Raw genomic sequence first — 21,251 nt, 5'->3', positions numbered from 1 at the left:
GGACAGGAGGGCTGGAAAACTGGATCTCGCGGGAGGACCCCGGTTCCTCTAGGTCCTGGGAGAAGAGGAGGCTGGGGCCTCTACCTTTGGGTTTAGGGAAAGAGGGGGTCGAGATCCCGGATTCCTGAGTCTAAGCGAAGAGGATGCTGGAAGCCAGGACTCCTGGGTCTGAGGAAGGAAAGGCTGAAGGCTCAGACTCCTAGGTCCGGAGAACTAAACGCTTTGAATCTTGATTCTTGGAAGGGGGCGGGGAGCGGCGCTGGAAGTCCAGACTCCTGGGTCCAGGGGGAAGAGTAGTCTTGGGACAAACATATTCCACCTCTCCGCCCCCAACAGACCACGCCGCCATGCCTGCCTCTGGGCCCCGTGCAGCCCTCTTCCTCCTGCCGTCTCTACTGCTGCTGCGCGCTGTTCTGGCCGTGCCCCTGGAGCGGGGGGCTCCCAAGGAGGAAAATCCCGCGACCGAGAGCCCTGTGAGTGGCCCTTCCCTGCCTGCCAGCCACGTGTTTGCAGTGGTACTACAGTTCCCGCTACCCCGTGGCCCATGGGTGGCTACGGATGTGGCTTGGAGTTTGCCTGCCATTCTTTGCGGTCCCAGGGCTTTGACGTGCTGAAAAACTTGAGGGTGTGTGTGTCAGATTTTAAGTCTCTCTCTGACTATGAGGTACGGGGAATCAGGTCAGATTTTAGATAGAAAATCTGCATCCCGCCCCCGGGCCCCTGCCCCCTACCCCACACACACCTAAATATCTCTGCTCCTTTAAGACGCCGTCCCCTCAAGAAGGAAGCTGGGCGGGGGTGGGGGGGGGGGACTACATTTCCCAATAGCACGCTGAGCTGGTGATGTTAGCTAACTGCGGTATTCTCACGTCAGGGAGCTCATGGGAGTTGTAGTTTAAAGTATGATGGGCATGGGGCATGGAAAATGCTCATTTATTCCAATGCGTGTCTATCAAACATTATGAAACCTATGGTCTTAGGGAATTTGGAACTTTAAAAGATCCTCAAGGCTAGTGCCCTGATTCGTGGCCCGAATCCTACAGCTTCCAATAGGAATGGACACGTTGCTGTCTCTGGAACAGGTCATTCTGAGTTCCTGTGTGTGGTGTGGCAGGTCCCCACCCAGCAGCTGAGACCTTTGCCCCGTGAATTCTCTGCAGACACAAAAGTGCAGCTTGAGTTCCCTTTCCCTTAGTTCATTTAGAGCAAGCCCCCTGCCCTCACAGACCAGCTTAGCTCACTGGAAAGGCTGGGGCCACTGAGAATGAACCACCAGCAGTGATGGTCAGGGAGGAAGGAGGGATCATTTGAACTGAGATCTGGAGTGCCAGGAAGAATATTCCAGGCAGAAGGAACAGCCTGTGCAAAGGCTGCATGGTGAAGCAGAGCAGAATGAGTAGAAGGACATAGAGGAGGCCAGTGTGGGTTGAGACAGAGTGAAATAAGGGGAGACTAGGTCAGAGATGGACTGGGGCAGATCACACATGGCCTTGTGGACCATGGTGGAGACTTTATTCTGAGGCTAACAGAAGGTTATAAATGGCAATGACAGCAGTCATAATAACACTGACAGCTCCTACTAAGTGCTGAAGGAAAAAAGTGAAGGGGGCAGCAGAGGATGAGATGGTTAGATAGCATCACCGACTCAATGAACATGACTGAGCAAACTCCAGAAGATAGTGAAGGACAGAGAAGCCGGCATGCTGCAGTCCATGGGGTTGCAAGGAGTCAGACATGACTGAGCAACTGAACAACAACTAAGCTCTGAGTTAAATATTTAGCGATATTAACTCCTCTAATCCTCATAACAGCCCCTATGAGGTAGGTATTCCTTAACCTTACTTTACAGGTGAGGAAACTGAGGCACAGAGTTAAGTATCTTGACCAAGGACTAAGGTTGCAAGACTTCACACATAAAGGATGCTCACTTAAAATTAAATTTCAGATACGCAATGAATAATTATTAATATAAGTGCCCTCCATGCAGTATCCATATTCTGAAAGTTATTTGTTGTTTTAGCTGAAATTTAAATTTAAGTAGGCATCCTAGCAGTCCTGCTAGTCATTACATGGCTAGTCATTGGCAGATTTGGGATTCAGCCTACTCTGTTTGGTTGAATGATGGCCCCCAAAGATGTCCATGCCCAGAATCTGTACATATATGGCAAAAGAGTGTTTGCAGGTATGACTGAGTTAGGTGGCGAAGTAATCCTGTATTTTGTTTGTTTGTTTACAGAGTATGACTTTACTTTTATGAAACAACAACAACAAAAAAACCTGTATCTGAATATATATGACTAGTTGCTGACATACACAGGGGTGTATCCATGTGCAGAAAGAGTTGCAAACACATTCCATGCTGCAAACTTTGTTTTTCTCCTTGACACTTTTCACTTTCTTTTTCACAGTTCTGTATACTGTAGTATTCTGTTGTTGTTGAGTCGCTAAGTCATGTCTGACTCTTAGAGGCGACCCTATAGACTGGAGCTTACCAGCTCTTCTGTCTGTGGGATTTCCCAGGCAAGAATACTGGAGTGGGTTGGCTATTTCCTTCTCTATGTCCTGTACTGTTCAGATGGGCCCAGTGTAACCACAAGGGTCCCCTAGAAGAGTGAGGCAAGAAGGTCAGTGTCAGAGGCGATGTGATGACGTAAGCAGAGGTCAGAGTGAGGCAAGGTCATAATCCAAGGAATGCAGGCAGCCTCTAGATGCTGGAAAAGGCAAGGAAGCAGACTGTTCCCTTAAGTCTCCAGAATAAGCCCAGTCCTGCTGAACCACTTTGGACTTGGGACTTCCAGAACTCTGTAAGGGAATATATTTTTATGGCTCTAAGTCGCTTAGTTTGTGATATTTGTTAGAGCAGCAGTAGGATGCTATTAAACCCATGGTGACATAGATGGGCGATCTCTTCCCATTTATTTTCCTCAATATGTGTAATGAATGATCACCGTGGTAGACTGAGTGTCTTCTAAAGCCTTACTATGTGTCAGGCTTCTTATCTCATTACTTTTCACCACAGTTCTGAGAAGTAGGGAATTTTATTGTCTGTGGAAGAGTGAGATCCTGGAAAAGGAAAGTGGCAGGGCTAGGACTAAGAGCCCAGGCATTTTTGTCAGTCTTCTTTTTTTGGCCTTGCCTTGAGGCATGTGGGATCTTAGTTCTCCGACCAGGGATTGAACCTTCACCCCCTGCATTGGAAGTGCAAACTCTTAACCACTGGACCATAAGGGAAATTCTGGTTTTTGTCTGTCTGGTTCACTGGCTGTGTTCTCTTGAACAGTGCCTAGGAAATGGTAGGGGCTGGGTGAATGCTGGTTGAATGAATGACTGTGTGTTTCACTGCTTGCCAATAAATTGCATTATGTCCACTCTGGGGGCATAGTGTTTACCCATGTGATTTTAATTTCATCTCCAGCACAGACAGACCTAAGAGGAGGTGAGAGCTGAGGCCCATAGGATTGGGTGATTTGTCTGGGATTACAGAGCAACCAAGATTGCTGGCTCCAGAGCCTGTGTCCCGGGGGGAGATCTCCTGCTCAAGGTGTGGGGTGGTCTTTGGGTCCTATCTGCAGGGCAGAACCAGAGAGGGGGCCAGGGCTGGCACTGCTATGTTCATCTTTGTTGCCCCAGGACACAGGCCTGTACTATCACCGGTACCTCCAGGAAGTCATCAACGTGCTGGAGACTGACGGGCACTTCCGGGAAAAGCTGCAGGCCGCCAACGCCGAGGACATCAAGGTGCAGTGTGGCTGGGTGCGAGCGCGCTGGGTGCGGATGAGGGGATGCGTGCTCAGAGGGCAGAGTCTGAGCCTGGGGAAGAAGAAGTCGCTTCTCCAGGCTGCACAGATGGGAAAGGATCTGGGCCGGGGGGACAGAATGTGTGGGTAAGTGTGGATGTGGGTGGCCCACGGCTTCCAGTATCAGCTCTATCAGCTGTGTGGCCTCCCTTCACTGTGCCTCAGTTTTCCCATCTGTAAAGTGGGGGGATGACAGGACTGTCTGAGGTAAGACGTGTAAAAGACATGGACGTGCACAGTGGCTGTCCTCAGTCTGCACTCTGCAAGGTATGGTTCTGTGAGTTCTCAGCAAAGTGCTGTCCACACAGGAAGAATTCAAAACACAGGAGATGCTGTCATCACGCACATCTCCTCTAACTCACCTTAAGCCTCCAGAGGAGCTGGGATTCTCCCCATTTTACAGAGGTGGACCCTGAGGTCCTGGTAGCAGTGTTTGTCCTTCCCAGAGGCCTGGGTCTCAATCCCTGGACTGACTCAGCCCTGAGCCCATATCCTGCCCCATCCCCTAAGCAGAGTCTCTTGAAAAGAATGCTCACTCACACACACACAGGCACACACACAACTGCCTGCCCCTGTCCTCTGCCCTACCCCAAACTCCTTGACCCAGGACTGATGAGGAGGGCAGCCCTGCTTCCTGCAAACCTCCCAGCATTCCTGGGGTTCTTATCTGTCCCCACTCACCTGGACCCCCCGACAATGGATGAGTGGAACCAGAGATCAATGAGCCCAGCCCGTCCCGCTGCCTAGCCAGAGAAACAGCAGCCCTAGAGCCTACCTAGCTTGTTCAAGGTCATACAAGTGGGAAATAACGTCAGAAACAGTGGCCATGTAGGCAGGCAGGTTCTGGAGTGGCATGGTGCTGGGTTCCAATCCCAGCCCCACCCCCTCACGCTCTTATGAGCAAGTGGACGCACCCCTCTGTGCCTCCGCCCGCCCCCAGAAAAAGACAGTCTCACGCAGCACTTTCTCTGTTTCAGGGGCGGGGGTGGGGCGTGTCGTGTGAATCAGCCTTATCTAAATGTCGATCCTGTCTTGGGGGCTTTGGGGCACCCCAGGAAGGCATCAGAAAGCTTGCAGAAGGCTCCAGAGAGGGCGGCTTGACCAGTGTCCCCTCTCTCCTGGGCAGAGTGGGAAGCTGAGCCGGGAGCTGGACTTCGTCAGCCACCATGTCCGCACCAAGCTGGACGAGCTCAAGCGGCAGGAGGTGTCTAGGTTGAGGATGCTGCTCAAGGCCAAGATGGACGCCCAGCAGGAGCCCAGTGAGCATGGTGCAGTGGGCGGGGCCGATGAGGCGGGGGGCGGGGCCAGTGGGGCAGAGCGCGCCTCCGGGGTTTTACAGATTTTACAGGTTTTTCAGATTTGTAAAATCTTTGTAGAAGATTGATCAAATTTTCTTCCTAGCACAATGTACTTAAAAATATATATATATTTTTTAATTTATTTATTTGGCTGTGCTGGGTTTTCCTTGCTGGGCAGACCACCAGTGAAAGAGCAAGGGCTACTCTCTAGTTGGCGGTGCAGGGGCTTCTCTTGTGGTGGAGCATGGGCTCCAGGCGCGGTGGGCTTCTGTAGTTGCGGCTCCCCAGCTCTAGAGCACAGGCTAGATAGTTGCAGCGGTCAGGCTCAGTTGCTCCAAGGCATGTGAGATCTTCCCAGACCAGGATGGAAGCTGTGTCTCCTGCATTAGCAGGCAGATTCTTCACCACTGAACCACCAGGGAGGCCCCCAGATTTTCCATTTTTATAAGGACTCCTGTCATGGGATTAAGGCTAACCCTCATAACCTCATTTTAACTTGATCACTTCTGTAAAACCCTGTCTCCAAATAAGTTCTGTGATACTGGGGGTCAGGACTCCAATCCCTGTGTGAATGTAGGGGCAAGGCAGTTCAACCCATAACGGAGGTTGAGTATCATGTGCTCTGAAGCCCAACTAATCTTCATTCTGCCTCTTCTTAGATGGTGACCTAGATGTCCCTTTCCCTCTCTGAGCCTCAGTTTCCACATCCATAAAGTGAGATAATTGCAGAACCAATGTGAGACTTTTGTGAAAAGTAAATGCATTAATATATTTAATGTGTTTAGGGAGCAGGGCCTGGCATATAGTATGTATTTGACACATGTTGGTTATTATCGTGGTTATTATAATTTTCAGCATCAGTTTCAGTTGTGTTCATTGCCTCCTCCATGAAGCCCTCCATGATTGCTCCAGGCCCATTCATGCTGTCCTCTGTGACATCCTTTAGAGCAGATCCACCCCATCCAGTCCAGGATAGGGATTTTGGAAGAAGGAACATTCTATGAGTTCGTGCTTCCCCCCCCCCCCACCATCTTCCCTCTCTTCCAGATGTACAGTTGGATCACCTGAACCTCCTGAAGCAATTTGAACACCTGGACCCTCAGAATCAGCACACATTTGAGGCCCGGGACCTAGAGCTGTTGATCCAGACGGTAACTTGCAGGGGACCTGAAGGCAGAGGACTGAGGGCAGCCTTCTGCTGGCAGGGGAAGAAGGGGGCGGAGCCCAGGACGAGCCTGCTCACCCCTGCCTGGTGTTCTGAGGCCAGCAGAGTGCAGAGGGCTGGGTGTGCCTAAAAACAGCTTCCCCAGATTCTATACAGGAAGGCAGAGTTGAGGGGTGGGGGGAATTGGCTCCAGTCACACCTGGGTTCAGATCTCTCCCCTGTGACTGGGGGGCAGGGATCTCCTCTGTGTCCTTGTTGTAGGCAGAATAACAGCCCTTCGAATGATGTTACCTGTTCACTATATGACCTGCTGTGGCAAAAGGGCCTGTGCATATGTGATTAAGCCAAGGATCTTGAGATGGGGGATGAGCCTGAGTTATCCCGGTGGGCCCTTGGTGTCATCAAAAGGGTCCTTATAGGGTTCTCTGGCATTCTAGTGTTAGGATTCCAGGCTTTTACTGTAATGGCCCACGGTCCACCCCTGGTCAGGGAACTGAGATCCTGCCAAGTGTGTTGCGTGGCAAAGAAAAAAAAAAATTGAGTTTGCTTCTGGATGTTCCCTGGGGGTCCAGTGGTTAGGATTCTGAACTTTCACTGCCGAGGGTGCAGGTTCATTCCCTGATTGGGGCAGCCAAGAAAAAAGTCTTTGTAAAAACTGGAAAAGTCAAAGAAGAGGATTCTCTGCTAGAATCTCTGGAGGGAGGCACGGCTTTGCCAGCACTGTAATTGCAGCCCACTGAAACTAATTTCAGACTCCAGCCTCCATACTGTATGATGGTGTGTGTGTGTGTGTGTGTGTGTGTGTGTGTGTTTTTAAGCCACAAAATTGACTGTAATTTGTTAGACCAGCCCAGCAACTAAATAGGCCTCCTGTGAGAAGTGGTATCCACAGCCGGGTCTCCTGCGCAAAGCCAAGTGTGGGGCTGGGGAGTGGCCAGGGATGCTTCTCCCTGGCTCACAGCCCTGCTGTAGCTGCCCAGCACCCTCTGGACAGAACCCACTCCCTTCCTCCTAGCCTGAACCTCAGCCTGCTTTCCTGGCTGACTGGAGCGCCCTCTAGTGGCCATAAAGATAATAACAATTATTTGACCTCTTGTTTCGGAGGGATGTTTCTGCCGCTTCTTTTCAAAACGTTCTGGAAACTGTCTGCTTTCCTCCAGCCCCTCTGTCATTCTCCTGGTCTCAACCCCTGTCATATTGAGAAATGGGCTTCTTGCTTCTGCCTTTCACACGCGTCAACGGGGTTTCTTGGCACTTTTGGCATTTGGGGCTGAATAATTTGTTGTGGGGCTGTTTGTGCATTGTGTGGTGTTTAGCAGCATTCCTGGCCTCTACCCACCAGATGCCAATAGACCTCCCCAAGCTGTGGCCAACAATATCTGCAGACATTGACAGCTGTCCCCTGGGGACCGCAGTCAGCCCAGGTTGAGAACCTCTGTCTGTTCCCCACACAACAGCTGTATTGGCTTTCTCTTGCTTCCATATAACAAATTACCACAGACTCATGGCTTAAAACAACACAAAGGTTTCTCTCATAGTTCTGGAGGACAGAAGTCCAAAATCAGTATTACTGGGCCAAAACCAAAGTTTCTTTAGAGGCATCTGCTCCTTTCTACTTCTAGCTGCTGGGGGTTGCCAGCATTCCTTGGCTTGTAGACACCTCACTCCATGTCTAGGCATGCTCTCTGTCTTTCTCTGTGTCCTCTCTGTAGACACTAGTCCTAGAATTAGGGCCCACCCTCATCTAGCAGGACCTCATCTTACCTAATTAGATCTGCAAAGATCCTGTTTCAAAGAAAAGTCACATTCTGCAGTTCTGTTCAGATGACTTCTGACGTGGGGGGTGGGGGATCCTGTACCATCCACTATGCATTGTTATCTCCAATTTCCAGAGGCAGAAACAGAGGCACAGAGAATGAGTAACTTGCCCGAGGTGATACAGCGGCTGGGACTTGCTCACATAACAGAGCCTAGATTTGAACCCTGGACAGAATAATTATAGCCCTCATGATCTTTACTCTCTTAACTGTATTGCTTTCCCTAGTAAGCCACCTCATGAGTTATTCCTTATTATTTATTCCTCCAAGATCTAGAGATTGTGGAGGACTTGAAAAAGGTGTTAATGTCGCTATTGTGTAACCATCCTCATCTTTTTTTGAGCAGAGGGGAGGCTGTGGGTTATGGGGCAAGAAGCGACATCAGGACCTAAGACCCAGCACAGGTGGAAGAGGGGCCAGATTCAGAGCCAAAGGTCTGGCATTAAGAGGTTGGAATTAGGAACCGGGCATAGAGGTGAGGTGGGAATGACCGGCTGCCTTTCCCCAGGCCACTCGGGACCTGGCCCAGTACGACGCAGCCCATCATGAAGAGTTCAAACGCTACGAAATGCTCAAGGAACACGAGAGACGCCGTTATCTGGAGTCCCTGGGGGAAGAGCAGCGGAAGGAGGCGGAGAGGAAGCTGGAAGAGCAACAGCGCCGGCACCGAGAACACCCCAAAGTCAATGTGCCTGTAAGAACCCCCATTCATGCCCAGCCCCCACCACATCCAACCTTCCGAGCTCCACAAGAAAGCAGCTGAAAAACTATAACTCCCAGCAGACCTTGAGGCAGAGCTCCCTTTTAATGTGCCTAGCTACCTCCAGGGGCTGCTGGGAGTTGTAGTTTTCTTGTTTGAGGGGTAAGCTGTTCGAGGGATGGGGGTAAAGGGTTCTCTAGCTTCATCCTGTGGGACCCAGCCTTCTTGCTCATGAGCCCCTGGCTCTCCCTTCCACAGGGCAGCCAAGCTCAGTTGAAGGAGGTGTGGGAGGAACTGGATGGATTGGACCCCAACAGGTTTAACCCCAAGACCTTCTTCATACTGCATGGTAAGGTGGGGAGGGAGTCCCAGAACCCGGATTAACACTGAGGTCTGACCTGTCTGGGGCCTGAATGCTGGTGTCATGGGGCTTAAGAAGGCCAAAGAGCGCTGAGCCCCTCTCCCCTGGTGGTCAGGAAGACCCTGTCGCTCCCTGTTGTTGGGGCCAGGATCTGCATACAAGAGCTGGTCCTTTCTTCTGGGGTACACCAGACTTCTGGGTTGTAAGGACTGATCATTATCCCTAACAGAGCTTGGCTTGGCTAGGCATGGACCCCCCACTTCATGGCAGTCCAGAAGCCCCGGTTGCCCCTGGGGTCCTGTCGCTAAGGCGGGGTTTCTGGGGGGTGCTGAACCCTAGTCACCAGGCCTCCAGGGAGCCCCTTCCGCATGCTAATTCGGGGGCATATTCCTCTTCATTCTCTTCCTGTCTGGAAACATCACCTCTGTGTCTAGCCTCTAATTCCAAAACCTCCAAATGCCAGGCGTTTAGCTCTGAATCTGGCCCGTGCTGGGTCTCATATCCTGATGTCACTTTTTTTTTTTTTTTTGACTGTGCCTTGAGGCTTGCAGGATCTTAGTTCCCTGACCAGGGATTGAACCAGGGGCCCTTGGCAGTTAAAGTGCAGAGTCCTAACTTTACAGGACGACCAGGGAATCCCCCTGATGTCACTTCTTGCCAGGCCCCCTCAAGTGTGCCCAGGATCCCAACACAAAAGCTATAGCCTGTCACCAGAGCTTGGCAGGGTCTGATTCATTTATTCAACAAATGTTTTCTAAGTGACCTCTAAGGACTGAGCTTCATGGAGACCCTGTGGATACAGATGTGAACAAAAGAAAGTCTCCCTGCCATCACGGAGCCTGTGATCAGGCAAATACTCTATTTTAGTGAATCAAAGTGACCTTGGAGTGTAAGACACACTTGAATTTTATACAAACTGCCCTTTAAACTGACACACCCTCAATGATAAGATGCTTCCCAATTTCATGGATGATAAAATATGGGGGGCAAAAAAAGTACATTTTTAGAATTGGTGAAGTTGGTTCTATAGTAGATGATCAGAGAGTCACATGCACCATGGAAACAAGGACATTGGAATTTAGGGTCTACAGTGATGATTTTTAGATAGCTTAATCTGGAAAGGTGTTTGCTAGATCAGCATTGTCCAGCAGAACTTTCTATGCTGATGGAAATGTTCCACACCTGTGTTGTCCAATACAGCAGCCACCAGCCCCATGTTGCTTTTTTTTTTTTTTTTGGCCATACCACACAGAGTACGGGATCTTAGTTCCCCAACCAGGGATTGAACCGGTGCCCCCTGCAGTAGAAGCATAGAGTCTTAACCACTGGATCACCAGCAAAGTCTTTTTTTTTTTTAATGAATGAGGAAGTTTATTAACCCAGCATCCTTTGTTCTTTTTTTTTAATTAATTTTTATTGGATCATAGTTGATTTACAATGTTGTGCTGATTTCTGCTGTACAGCGAAGTGACTCCATTTTAGCTTTTTTTAGCTTATTTTTTTAAGCTACTTTCCCCATGTAGATCATTAGAGTATTGAGTAGAGTTCCCTGTGCCATACAATAGGTTCTTATTAGTTCCCATGTGTTCCGTTAGTTCCCATGGCTATTAATTAAGGACTTGAAATGTGGGTTTTACAACTAAGAAACAGAATAGTGGTGGAGGGGGGGCAGTTAAGTTAAATTTTTAAAATTTTGAGATTGTAGTAAAATATGCTTGACATAAAATACACTTGACATAAATCTACCATCTTGGCCATTTTTAAATGTACATTTCAATAGAGTTAAGTACACTCACATTGTTATGCACGTGTTTTCATCCTTGCAAAAACTGAAGCTCTGTGTTAATCACCAGTTCCGCATGACCTTCCCCCCGCCCTTAGTTACTTCTGTTTTCTTTTCTGTAGGATTTTTAACTCTTCTAGCTACTTCATAGGAGTGGAATTGTACAGTATGTCTTCTTTGTGACTGGCTTATTTTACTTATCATAACGTCAAGGAAATGAGTTTTTCATTGTATGTGACTGTTGCTCATTTAAATTTTATTTGCCCCGTGTAGCTCGCAGCCGATGGCACAGCACAGCTCAAGAGAGATGACATTTGAACCAAGACCTCAGTGAAGTGAGGGGTGGAGCCTCACAGATACTTGTCTAAATCAGGGGCACAGCAAACACAGGCAGGGGAGAATGAACTTGGTAGGTGTTCCAAGGTCACTGGAACAGAATGCTGGAAGAGAAGAATGATGAGAAACAGAATTCCCTGGCAATCCAGGGGTTAGGACTCTGAGCTTTTACTGCTGAGGGCTTTTACTGCTTTTACTGCTGAAAAAGGATTTTGAGCAGAGGAACTGACCCCACCCATCTTAAGTGTTGACAGGATTCATCTGAGTGCTGGGTGCTGTGTGGAGGATAGGCTGTAGGGGCCGAGGGTCAAAAACCAGGACCCAAGTCAGAAGTCATGAGATGCTGATGGCTGGACCATGAAAGTAGGAAAGAGTGATAGGATTCTGGATTCATCTTGAAGGTCAAGCTGGTAGGACTTGGAGATGGACTGGATGAGGACTGTAATAGAACAAGAGTCAAGGGTGACTCTGAGGTATTTGGCCTGAGCAACTGGAAGGAATGGGAGAGAAAAGCAAACAAGATTGGGAGCTGAGTCTGCTCACATCAAGTTAGAGATGTCTGTTAGACATTTAGGTGTCGATGGAGAGTAGGCAGTGGGGTATTCAAGTGTGGAGGCAGCTGTGGATGGCATTAAAGTGAGGGAAACCCATCTAAGAAGTCTGGGCCAACTGACTCTCCTTATGATGGCTAATGTTCTCTGCTGCCCAATATGGCAGCCACTGGCCATTTATGGGTGTTGAGCACTTGCCATGTAGCAAGCGGAGAAGGCGATGGCACCCCACTCCAGTACTCTTGCCTGGAAAATCCCATGGATGGAGGAGCCTGGTAGGCTGCAGTCCATGGGGTCGCGAAGAGTCGACATGACTGTGCGACTTCACTTTCACTTTCACTTTCCTTCATTGGAGAAGGAAATGGCAACCCACTCCAGTGTTCTTGCCTGGAGAATCCCAGGGACGGCAGAGCCTAGTGGGCTGCTATCTATGGGGTCGCACAGAGACGGGCACGACTGAAGCGACTTAGCAGCAGCAGCAGCATGTAGCAAGTGGGACTGATAAACTGAAATCTTAATCTTATTTGATACTGATTTAAATTTAAACAGCCCATCTGACTCGTGGCAACCATAATGGACAAATGTAAATATTTGATAGGAAGGACAACCCTGACCCCTGGGGTACACCAAAGTGTAGAGGTCAGGGAGAGGGCAGGGCTGGCTAAGGAAAATAAGGGCAGCTGGAGAGGAGAGAATGATGTTTTGGGAGCCAAAGGCAGAAAGTCAAGTTAAGGTGCAGGCTAAAGACTAACCATTGGATTTGCAAGGTCAGGGTTCCTGGATACCGCCATGGCATCAGTGAGCAAGGCACATATGGCACATTGGCAGGGAGAAGCTTCTCTGACGATGGGAGTCAGCCCTGGGGTGGTTCTCAAGGAGGTGCCGCTGACACCCCTGGATCCTGGGCAAAGGGGCTGATCCTGTGGCCAGATCACTGGTAGCTAGAGATCAAGTTATTCTGTAAGACAGTGGGCCCACGAATGGTCCCAATGGAGCCTGACCTTCATCTATTCCATTCTTGAGATCCTGGTTGGGAAAGGGCTGTCCTAGCATCAGGTCTGTGGGGCACTGAAGCCTGAAGGCCACCATCCTAACCACCCTGCTGTTGCCCATCCTCTGAGAACTGACCTCACATCAGCCAGAATTCCTTCTTTAGCAGATCAATAGGGACCTGACCCACTCTGTGCTCAGTCCCCCAAGAAACCTTGTTGTCTCTTCCTCAGATATCAACAGCGATGGTGTCCTGGATGAGCAGGAGCTGGAGGCCCTCTTCACCAAGGAGGTGAGTGTCTTGGAGGCCGTGGGTGAAAAGGATGCCCATATCAACCACATGTCCCCTTAGGATCCTCAGGGTCCCCTCAGGTCCCCCTAGATGTGGGATCAGGGGGAAAACTACAACTCCCAGTAGCCCCTGGGGCAAAAAGAGGCTGCCAAGAGTGGCAGGGTATCCCAAAGACTGATGGGAGTTGAAGTTTTCTGTGTGCGGGGGCGGGGGTTAGGTTAGCCTGGGAAGGAGCATACCCTGGACCTCTCAGTACATCCTGCTTTTCACTTGATTCTTGCAGCTGGAGAAGGTGTACGACCCAAAGAATGAGGACGATGACATGCGGGAGATGGAGGAGGAGCGGCTGCGCATGCGTGAGCACGTGATGAAGAATGTGAGTGGAGGGACCCAGGCCATGGGCGGGGGTGAGATAGGTAGGTGGAAGGAGGTCCTGCTCCGTTGCTTACCCTTACCTGGCTCCCCAGGTGGACACCAACCAGGACCGCCTCGTGACCCTGGAGGAGTTCCTCGCATCCACGCAGAGGAAGGAGTTTGGGGACACCGGGGAGGGCTGGGAGGTGAGGACAAGGGTGATACTCTGGGTCCTGACTATCCCTCTCTCACAGACCTAACCCTTCCTTCAGGGTCTCTGGCCACTTCTCTTTCTCTCTGGGTCTTCCACCCCCAGCTCTCTGTCCCCCCATCCCCCTGGAATTTCTCTCGCCCCATCTCTGATCTCCCCCCAACTCTGGCCTTTATCCCCTTTCCCAGTTCCGGTCTCTCTATCCACACGCCTGACCCAGGCCTCCCCACCTTCCCTGAATCTCCTCCATCAGCAGGGCCAAGGCTGGTGTCCCCCTGCCGATGGCCCCTGTTCTCACCCTGCAGACGGTAGAGATGCACCCTGCATACACGGAGGAGGAGCTGAGGCGTTTTGAGGAGGAGCTGGCTGCCCGGGAGGCAGAGCTCAATGCCAAGGCCCAGCGCCTCAGCCAGGAAACCGAGGCTCTGGGGCGTTCCCAGGGCCGCCTGGAGGCCCAGAAGAGAGAGCTGCAGCAGGTGACTGGCCAGGGAAATGGATCCATTCTCTGATCCCTGGTGGCCTTTGTCCTAGTGTGTCCACAAATGGGGAAGGCCTGCGGCCACTATGTTAAATCACCGGTAGATCCATGGGTGGCAGCTGCTGCCATCTTGAGTAAGGGCAGACATTGTTCTCATCCCTGGCTGCTATGCAGCTGCCATGTTGGATAAGGGCAGTGAGGTTGTAAGCAGGAAAGGAGGGGGCCAAAGAGAGAGGAGGAGGCTTCCCTGTCCCAAGGTGTGACCCAAGCCATGACAGGTAAGGGAGAACTGGATCTTTAACTAGTATTAAGTCCAACTCTCAATGAGAGAGAAAAACTGAAGCCCCTTGAGAAAGGACTGGTTCATGACCACACAGCAGGTTGCCATGGAGACTCAGCATCCTACCATCTTGCCTCTGTGATCTCCCCCACCCCCTGCAGGCTGTTCTGCAAATGGAACAGAGGAAACAGCAGCAGCAAAGCCACAACAACCCAGCCCCCGGCCCCGAGGGACAGCTGAAGTTCCACCCGGACACAGGTGCTGGCCCCTTGGGCCCAGGGGCCAGGGAGGGAGCTGGTGCCCAGATTTCCGGGTCTGAGGGAGGAGGGGCTGCGATGTCTAGCCCTACCATGTTCTCCCTCCCTTTCCAGATGATGCACCCGTCCCAGCTCCAGCCGGTGACCAGAAGGATGTGGATGCTTCAGAAAAGAAGGTCCCAGAACAGACCCCTGAGCCTCCCCAGCTGGATTCACAGCACCTGTGATCGTTCCAGGACCCCAACACTCTGGGTTCCTCCCAAGGCTGATGGGAGGGGCTGGAGTGTCACAATCAAACTCCTCTGGGGACCCGGCCACACCTGTGGCCTCCTGGGGGAGGGGGAACAGGCTGGCTGTTCCCTCCTCATAGTGCTGCCTGGGCCCCGTATCTGCCGCCTCAGCCTCCACAGCCTTCCAATCTGTGGTCCCCTCTTTCTGTTCCCCTCCAAGGGACTTGCCTTCTCGTATCCAGTTGAGTGCTCACTGGCCTCAGCCTCACTTAGGGAAGCCCCCTCCCTCGAGGGAGGGTCTGTTCACACCTGCCTTTCTAGTTGGTTTGGCCTTGACGCCCAGGTTGTGGCCACTCCAGCATCCCGCATCCCCACAGTTGCTGGAATCCTGCTTGCTGCTCTGGGCCCAGCTTCTGCTGGTCTGTGGGGCTTCGGAGGCCCCTCAACACCTTTCTCTACCATTTGTGGGACTGGCGATGCCTCAAAGACAGTGTCTCCCCCACGGCTGGTGTGAGGGCCAGAAGAGTCCTCCGCATTGCTGATCAACTCTGATCCCAGGAGCCCAGACTCTCCTGACCCCTGGTTTCCAGCCATCTCAGCCCCCTTCCTGATATCATGGCTCCTAGCCCCTTTCTTCCACAGCCCCAGAAGTGTCACAGAACTGACCCCACCCCAGGATTAGGTTCCAGCCCCTCAGCCTTTCTGGCCTTATCTCACATGTATCCCTGTCCTGCTCTGTACGCTGGTTCCATCCAAATACACTTTCTGGAACAAATCCGTGCCTCTGTTTCTTTGGAAACCCTGTTTCTTCTGAAACTCCACCTGTGCTTCACCTGCCAAAGCCCTCTTCATTCTTTAAGAATCAATTTAAGCATCATTTCTGAGAGGCTGCATCCTGGCATCTTTGTCCCGTCCTGATGGGTCTGCCCATCACATATGTATGCCTTTAGTAGAATCCCTTCAGCCACAAGGACATAAAACCCAAACCTAGGATTACACAATAAAGAAAAGTGTATTATCACCCCAAACAAGAAGTCTCAAGGTAAAGTGACTCCAAAGCCTTCAGGGAACTAGGTTCTCCCATCTGCTAGCAGTGCTGTGGTGGGTGTGCTTGGGGGGAGGTGGGGGAAAACTGTAGTCCTCTTGTCCCAAAGTGGCTGCAGCTGCTCTGGATGTCACACCTGTCTGCACTAAAAACTGACAAAGGAAATTGGCAGAGGCTAAAAATCAGAGCCTCCTGAGCCCACCCAGAGCCTGTTTACCAGAAGGTTACCGAGAATGAGACAGGTCTAGTTTAGCATCCACAAAGAGGGAGAAATGTAAAGGAGGCCCCAGTGATAAAAGTTATCTGTGAAGGTCATTAATAATACGTATTCTCAGGATTTCCCTGGTGGCCCGGCTGATAAGAATCTGCCTGCCAATGCAGGGGACTCAGGGTTTGATCCCTGGTCTGGGAAGACTTCACATGCTGCAGAGCAACTAAGCCTGAGTACCACAACTACTGAGCCTGTGCTCTAGGGCCTGTGTGCTGCAGCTACCGAGACCTGTGTGCTCTAGAGCCCATAGTCCACAACAAGAGAAGCCACAGCAGTGGTGAGCCCTCGCACCCCAGCAAAAAGTAGACCCCCGATCACCGCTACTAAAGAAAAGCCCGAACAGCAATGAAGACCCAGTGCAAGCAAAAGAAATTAAAACAAAAAAGCAATACATATTCCCAGATCCTGGAATGTTCAAGGAAGTTTACTGGGATGCACCCACCCTGCCCTTAGGAACCTCAACAACGACCTTTGCAAACTTCAGCCACAGCCTCTCTGCTTCTCTTGGAAAACTGCAAGCTGGGCCTCAGTGACCCAATCTGGAAAATAGGCTTAAAATGGTAGGCACTTTCCAGCATTCTTTGAAGGATCTAGTAAGCATATACATGAGTGGCATCTCTTCTGGCCTGAAATATAAGCTTAGCAAATAATAGCTGTTATTGGTATTGAATGAACATGTTTATACAACTAGGGCTTCCCAGGTGGCGCTAGTGGTAAAGAATCCACCTGCCAATGCAGGAGAATCGAGTTCAATCCCTGGGTCAGGAAGATCCCCCAGAGGAGGAAGTCCTACCCACTCCTGTATTCTTGCCTGGAGAATCCCATGGACAGAGAAGCCTGGCAGGCTACAGTCCACGGGGCTGCAGAGAGTTGAACGTGACTGAGTGAGCACACATATAACTTAGGATCTCTGGGAGCCAGTCTCTGACTCCCGTATCTAAGGAAACCCATTCTAGTCATCCAGGGTGCCTTTTACATTTGGTAATTCTTTGCCTGCAAGTGTATCCTCTTGTTTACACTATGTCTCCTCCAATCGATCTAAATTCCAGGAGTATCAAGTTCATTGTCTCATACAACAGATTCCCTGCATACATGGTCAAGAATGGAGTCACCTCTGCCCTGGACCACCACCACCCATCCCTGTCTCCTGTCTGAACTTCCATCCGAGTCTTAAATCAACAGTTATCTTGGCCCTTCGTATGTAATCTGAAAATGATCTTTTTGATCTGTGTGCGCAAAGGTTTTACAATGATGTAATCTCTTTGGAATGTTCTTTCGCATAGGAGCTGCAGTTCCTGCTGTAGACAGGACTCGGAGTGGATTGAGAGAGGATTTGGGAATCTCAGGAGAGAGACAAAAATGGGGAGCTAGGGATTCCAACTCTGCCTTCACCTCATATTTGGGTCTCTGCTCCCCCTTTGTAGTAACCATGTGATTCTGATGTTTTGACATCTGGTGTCTTACAGACTCTGGAGGGACTGCCCCTCCCAGAGTTAGCTAGTTGCTAGAGATCATAAACCACTCAGCTGCGAGTGACTGTACATTTCCTATGCAGACCAACCCAGACCCCAACCACCTGCTGTAGGGAGCTTCTACAGTCCCCATAGTCTGGGACAACAGTTCCCTGCCCTAGTCATGCCAGGACCAGGTCCCAGACAATTCAGACAGCTCCTCCACCATGGAGTCTGCTGAAATTATTCCAGTTTGCCAGTCCTAAACCTGCTTATCCTGAATTGCCCATTCCTTCCTACAGAAACCACAAAAGCTCTTGTCCACATTGCTTCCTCACTCCCTGTCTCCGGACCAACCCTGGTGGCTTCCTCACGCGGCCCTTTGTAGCATGGCCTGTCCCCTCCTCTTCTTTTGTTGTTGTTTCCTTTTAAATATTTATTTTTGGGCTTCCCTGGTGGAGCCAGTGGTAAAGAATCTACCTGCCAATGCAGGAGATGCAGGAGACTCAAGTTCTATCTTGTCAGGAAGATCGCCTGGAGAAGAGAATGGGACCCCACCCCAGTATTCTTGCCTGGAGAATCCCATGGACAGAGGAGCCCAGCAGGTTAAGGTCCGTGGGTCCACAAAGAGTCGAACACCACTGAGTGGGCACAAACAAGGACCTACCGTACAGCACAGGGAACCACAGTCAGTGTTTCACGAAGTGAAGTGAAGCGAGAGTCGCTCAGTCATGTCTGACTCTTTGTGACCCATGATCTATACAGGCCATGGGATTCTCCAGGCCAGAGTACTGGAGTGGGGAGCTGTTCCCTTCTCCAGGGGATCTTCCCAACCCAGCGATCGAACCCCGGTCTCCCGCACTGCAGGCGGATTCTTTACCAGCTGAGCCACAAGGGAAGCCCAAAAATCCTGGAGTGGGTAGCTTATCCCTTCTCCAGGGGATCTTCCTGACCCAGGAATTGAACCTGGCTCTCCTGCATTGCAGCCGGGTCTTTTACCAACTGAGCTATCAGGGAAGCACCTCATAATAACCTGTAACGGAAAAGAATATATATATATATATATATATATATATATACATACACACACACATACATATTCACATATATATATGTGAATCATTTTGTGGTACACTTGAAAATAACATTGTAAACCAACTACACTTCAAAAAAGCTGTTTTGAAAAAAAAAAACAAAACACAGTCTAAACTCTCCATCATGTACCTCCACACCTTTTTCATGAGCTTTGAGCAGCCACCAGAACTCTCATAGTATAAACCCCAATATTACCACTGATGGTGGGTATAATTTCTTTCTCCTCCGAGGTATCTTCCTGACCCAGGGATTGAACTGGATTCTCCTGCATTGGCAGGTGGATTCTTTACCACTAGCGCCACCTGGGAAGCCCTAGTTGTATAAACATGTTAGCAACAGATGGAAATGAATACACAGTAGCTAACAGTCCCAAAACACTTAGAATGTAGCAGATGCTGTCCAAACACATTATATATTATAAATAAAATTCATTTCATCCTCACAAAAGCCCTGGGAGGTAACATTCATCACTCCCATTTTACAGATGAGGCAAGTAAGAGAAGCCAAGACACTTGCCTGAGGTCCCACAGCTAGTAAGTGGCAGAGTGGGGACTGGAACCCCAGCAGGCTGGATCCAAAGTTCGCTCTCTGAAGAATGATGAGGGGTTGGTTTGGGTTGGGGCTTGGGGGGTTGGCACAGCATGTACACTCAAAAAAATCCTGATGAACAAAAGAGTTAATGTATAAATGCTATTGGTCTGTTCCTAGCACACCATCCACCCAGTCATTGCCTGGCTGACAGTTTCTGTGTGACCTTTAATTTCACAGGTTTTTTCCTGACATTTGAATATGATGCAGGTCATCATCTCCTTTCCCCTCTCCTTCACACTTCATCGCCTGCAGGGTGAGCTCTTTGACCATTCCCAAATGGCCCAATTATTCTCTGTAAATGAATCTTTCATGCGTTCCCTGGGCTCCAAGCTCTCAGTTCTAACTTGATTCAGCTTTTTTCCTGCATGACTTGTTTCTTCTGTCTGGAAGGCCATCTCTCTTTCTATACCAGGAAAACCTACATCAAAATCTTGCAAAATGCAGGCCTTCCCAAGTGGTGCAGTGAACGAGAGTCCACCTGCCAATGCAGGGATCACTGGTTCGATCCCTGGTCTGGGAGGATTCCACATGCCGTGGAGCAACTAAGCCCAGGTGCCACAACTGCTAAAGCCTGCATGGTCTACGGCCTGAGAGCCACAGCTAATGAGGCCCCGTGCTGCGACTGCCGAAGCCTGCACACCTAGAGCTTGTGCTCTGCAATAAGAGAAGTCACTGCAATGAGAAGCCCGTGAACCACAACCAGACAGGAGCCCCCAGTCTCTACAACTCCAGAAAGCCCGCGAGCGGCAATGAAGACCCAGCACAGCCAGAAATAAGGAAATAAATCAACCCACTCTTTTCAAAAAAATCTTTCAAAATGCATCTCAATCATGCCCTCATCTGCCCAGGTTTTCCTGGTCTTCAGGTTGGGCTACAAGTGCCCCCAAGCCCAGCCTCTATACTGCCTAGTGTTTCCACCATTATGACATGTATCATCCAAGATATGCAAAAAGAAAAGTGGTTGTCTGAGGAGGCCTTACAAATAGCTGAGAAAAGAAGAGAAGCAAAAGGCAAAGGAGAAAGGGAAAGATATACCCAAATGAATGCAGAGTTCCAGAGAAATAAGACAGATAAGAAAGCCTTCTTAAGTGAACAATGCAAGGAAACAGAGGCAAACAATAGAATGGAAAAGACTAGAGCTCTCTTCAAGAAAATTGGAGTTACCAAGGGAACATTTCATGCAAAGATGGGCACAATAAAGGACAGAAATGGTACGGACCTAACAGAAGCAGAAGATATTAAGAGGCGGCAAGAATACACAGAACTATACAAGAAAGTCTTAAGGACTCGGATAAACACGATGGTGTGGTCACTCACCTAGAGCCAGACAGCCTGGAGTGTGAAGTCAAGTGGGCCTTTGCCGGGGTCCAGCCCCAGCAGGATCCAGGGGAACCCTCAGGATGAATGGCGTCGGCGAATGAGAGAGAGAGTGAGACAAAGCTCGGGGCTAAGTCTGAAGTTTATATTTGCACGGCCCCTTTATACCCTTAACAACATTTTTTGGGGGGAAGTGCATATTGCTTACACACAGGTCATCTCAAAACATTACAGCAACTTGACCTTCAACAGAAACAGGATGTCACCCACATACTTTTTCGTTCACAAGAGTTTTTTCTTATCATTTGGCCTTCAGGCCTGCTAACATTTTATGGCTTGCACCTGGTGTGACTTAAGCAACTTCAGTAGCTAACCCTGTTTTTCTTATAATTAACCTATTTTCTTTCTAATAAGCGTCATCTCTATGGGAACTAGATAGGATTACATTTTTACAGAACAGAAATGCTAAGGACTGCAAAAACAGCAGATATGGCACAAAACAGGCTCTTGGTCTAAAAGTTAACTACCTGCAAGAAGTCGCCAGCTAATCTTTATCTAAAGTATTTTCTATTAGGCACATT

The 21,251-nt window shown here is 49.9% G+C and overlaps 1 protein-coding gene across 1 annotated transcript; it reads left to right on the top strand.

The window, feature by feature from the left end:
• The first annotated feature begins 347 nt into the window (after positions 1–347).
• Positions 348–15,675, top strand: NUCB1 (nucleobindin 1). The gene is made up of 12 exons (XM_020885645.2): positions 348–473; positions 3,631–3,738; positions 4,924–5,056; positions 6,143–6,246; positions 8,586–8,771; positions 9,036–9,126; positions 13,032–13,090; positions 13,374–13,466; positions 13,558–13,650; positions 13,961–14,131; positions 14,575–14,671; positions 14,785–15,675. The coding sequence occupies exons 1-12, from the start codon at positions 348–350 to the stop codon at positions 14,895–14,897; spliced, it is 1,374 nt and encodes a 457-aa protein (XP_020741304.1). The 3' UTR covers positions 14,898–15,675.
• Positions 15,676–21,251: the final 5,576 nt, after the last annotated feature.

Source organism: Odocoileus virginianus, chromosome 20, assembly GCF_023699985.2.
Source record: "Odocoileus virginianus isolate 20LAN1187 ecotype Illinois chromosome 20, Ovbor_1.2, whole genome shotgun sequence".
Taxonomy (NCBI): Eukaryota; Metazoa; Chordata; class Mammalia; order Artiodactyla; family Cervidae; genus Odocoileus; species Odocoileus virginianus.
This window is presented reverse-complemented; position numbering and strand designations above follow the sequence as displayed.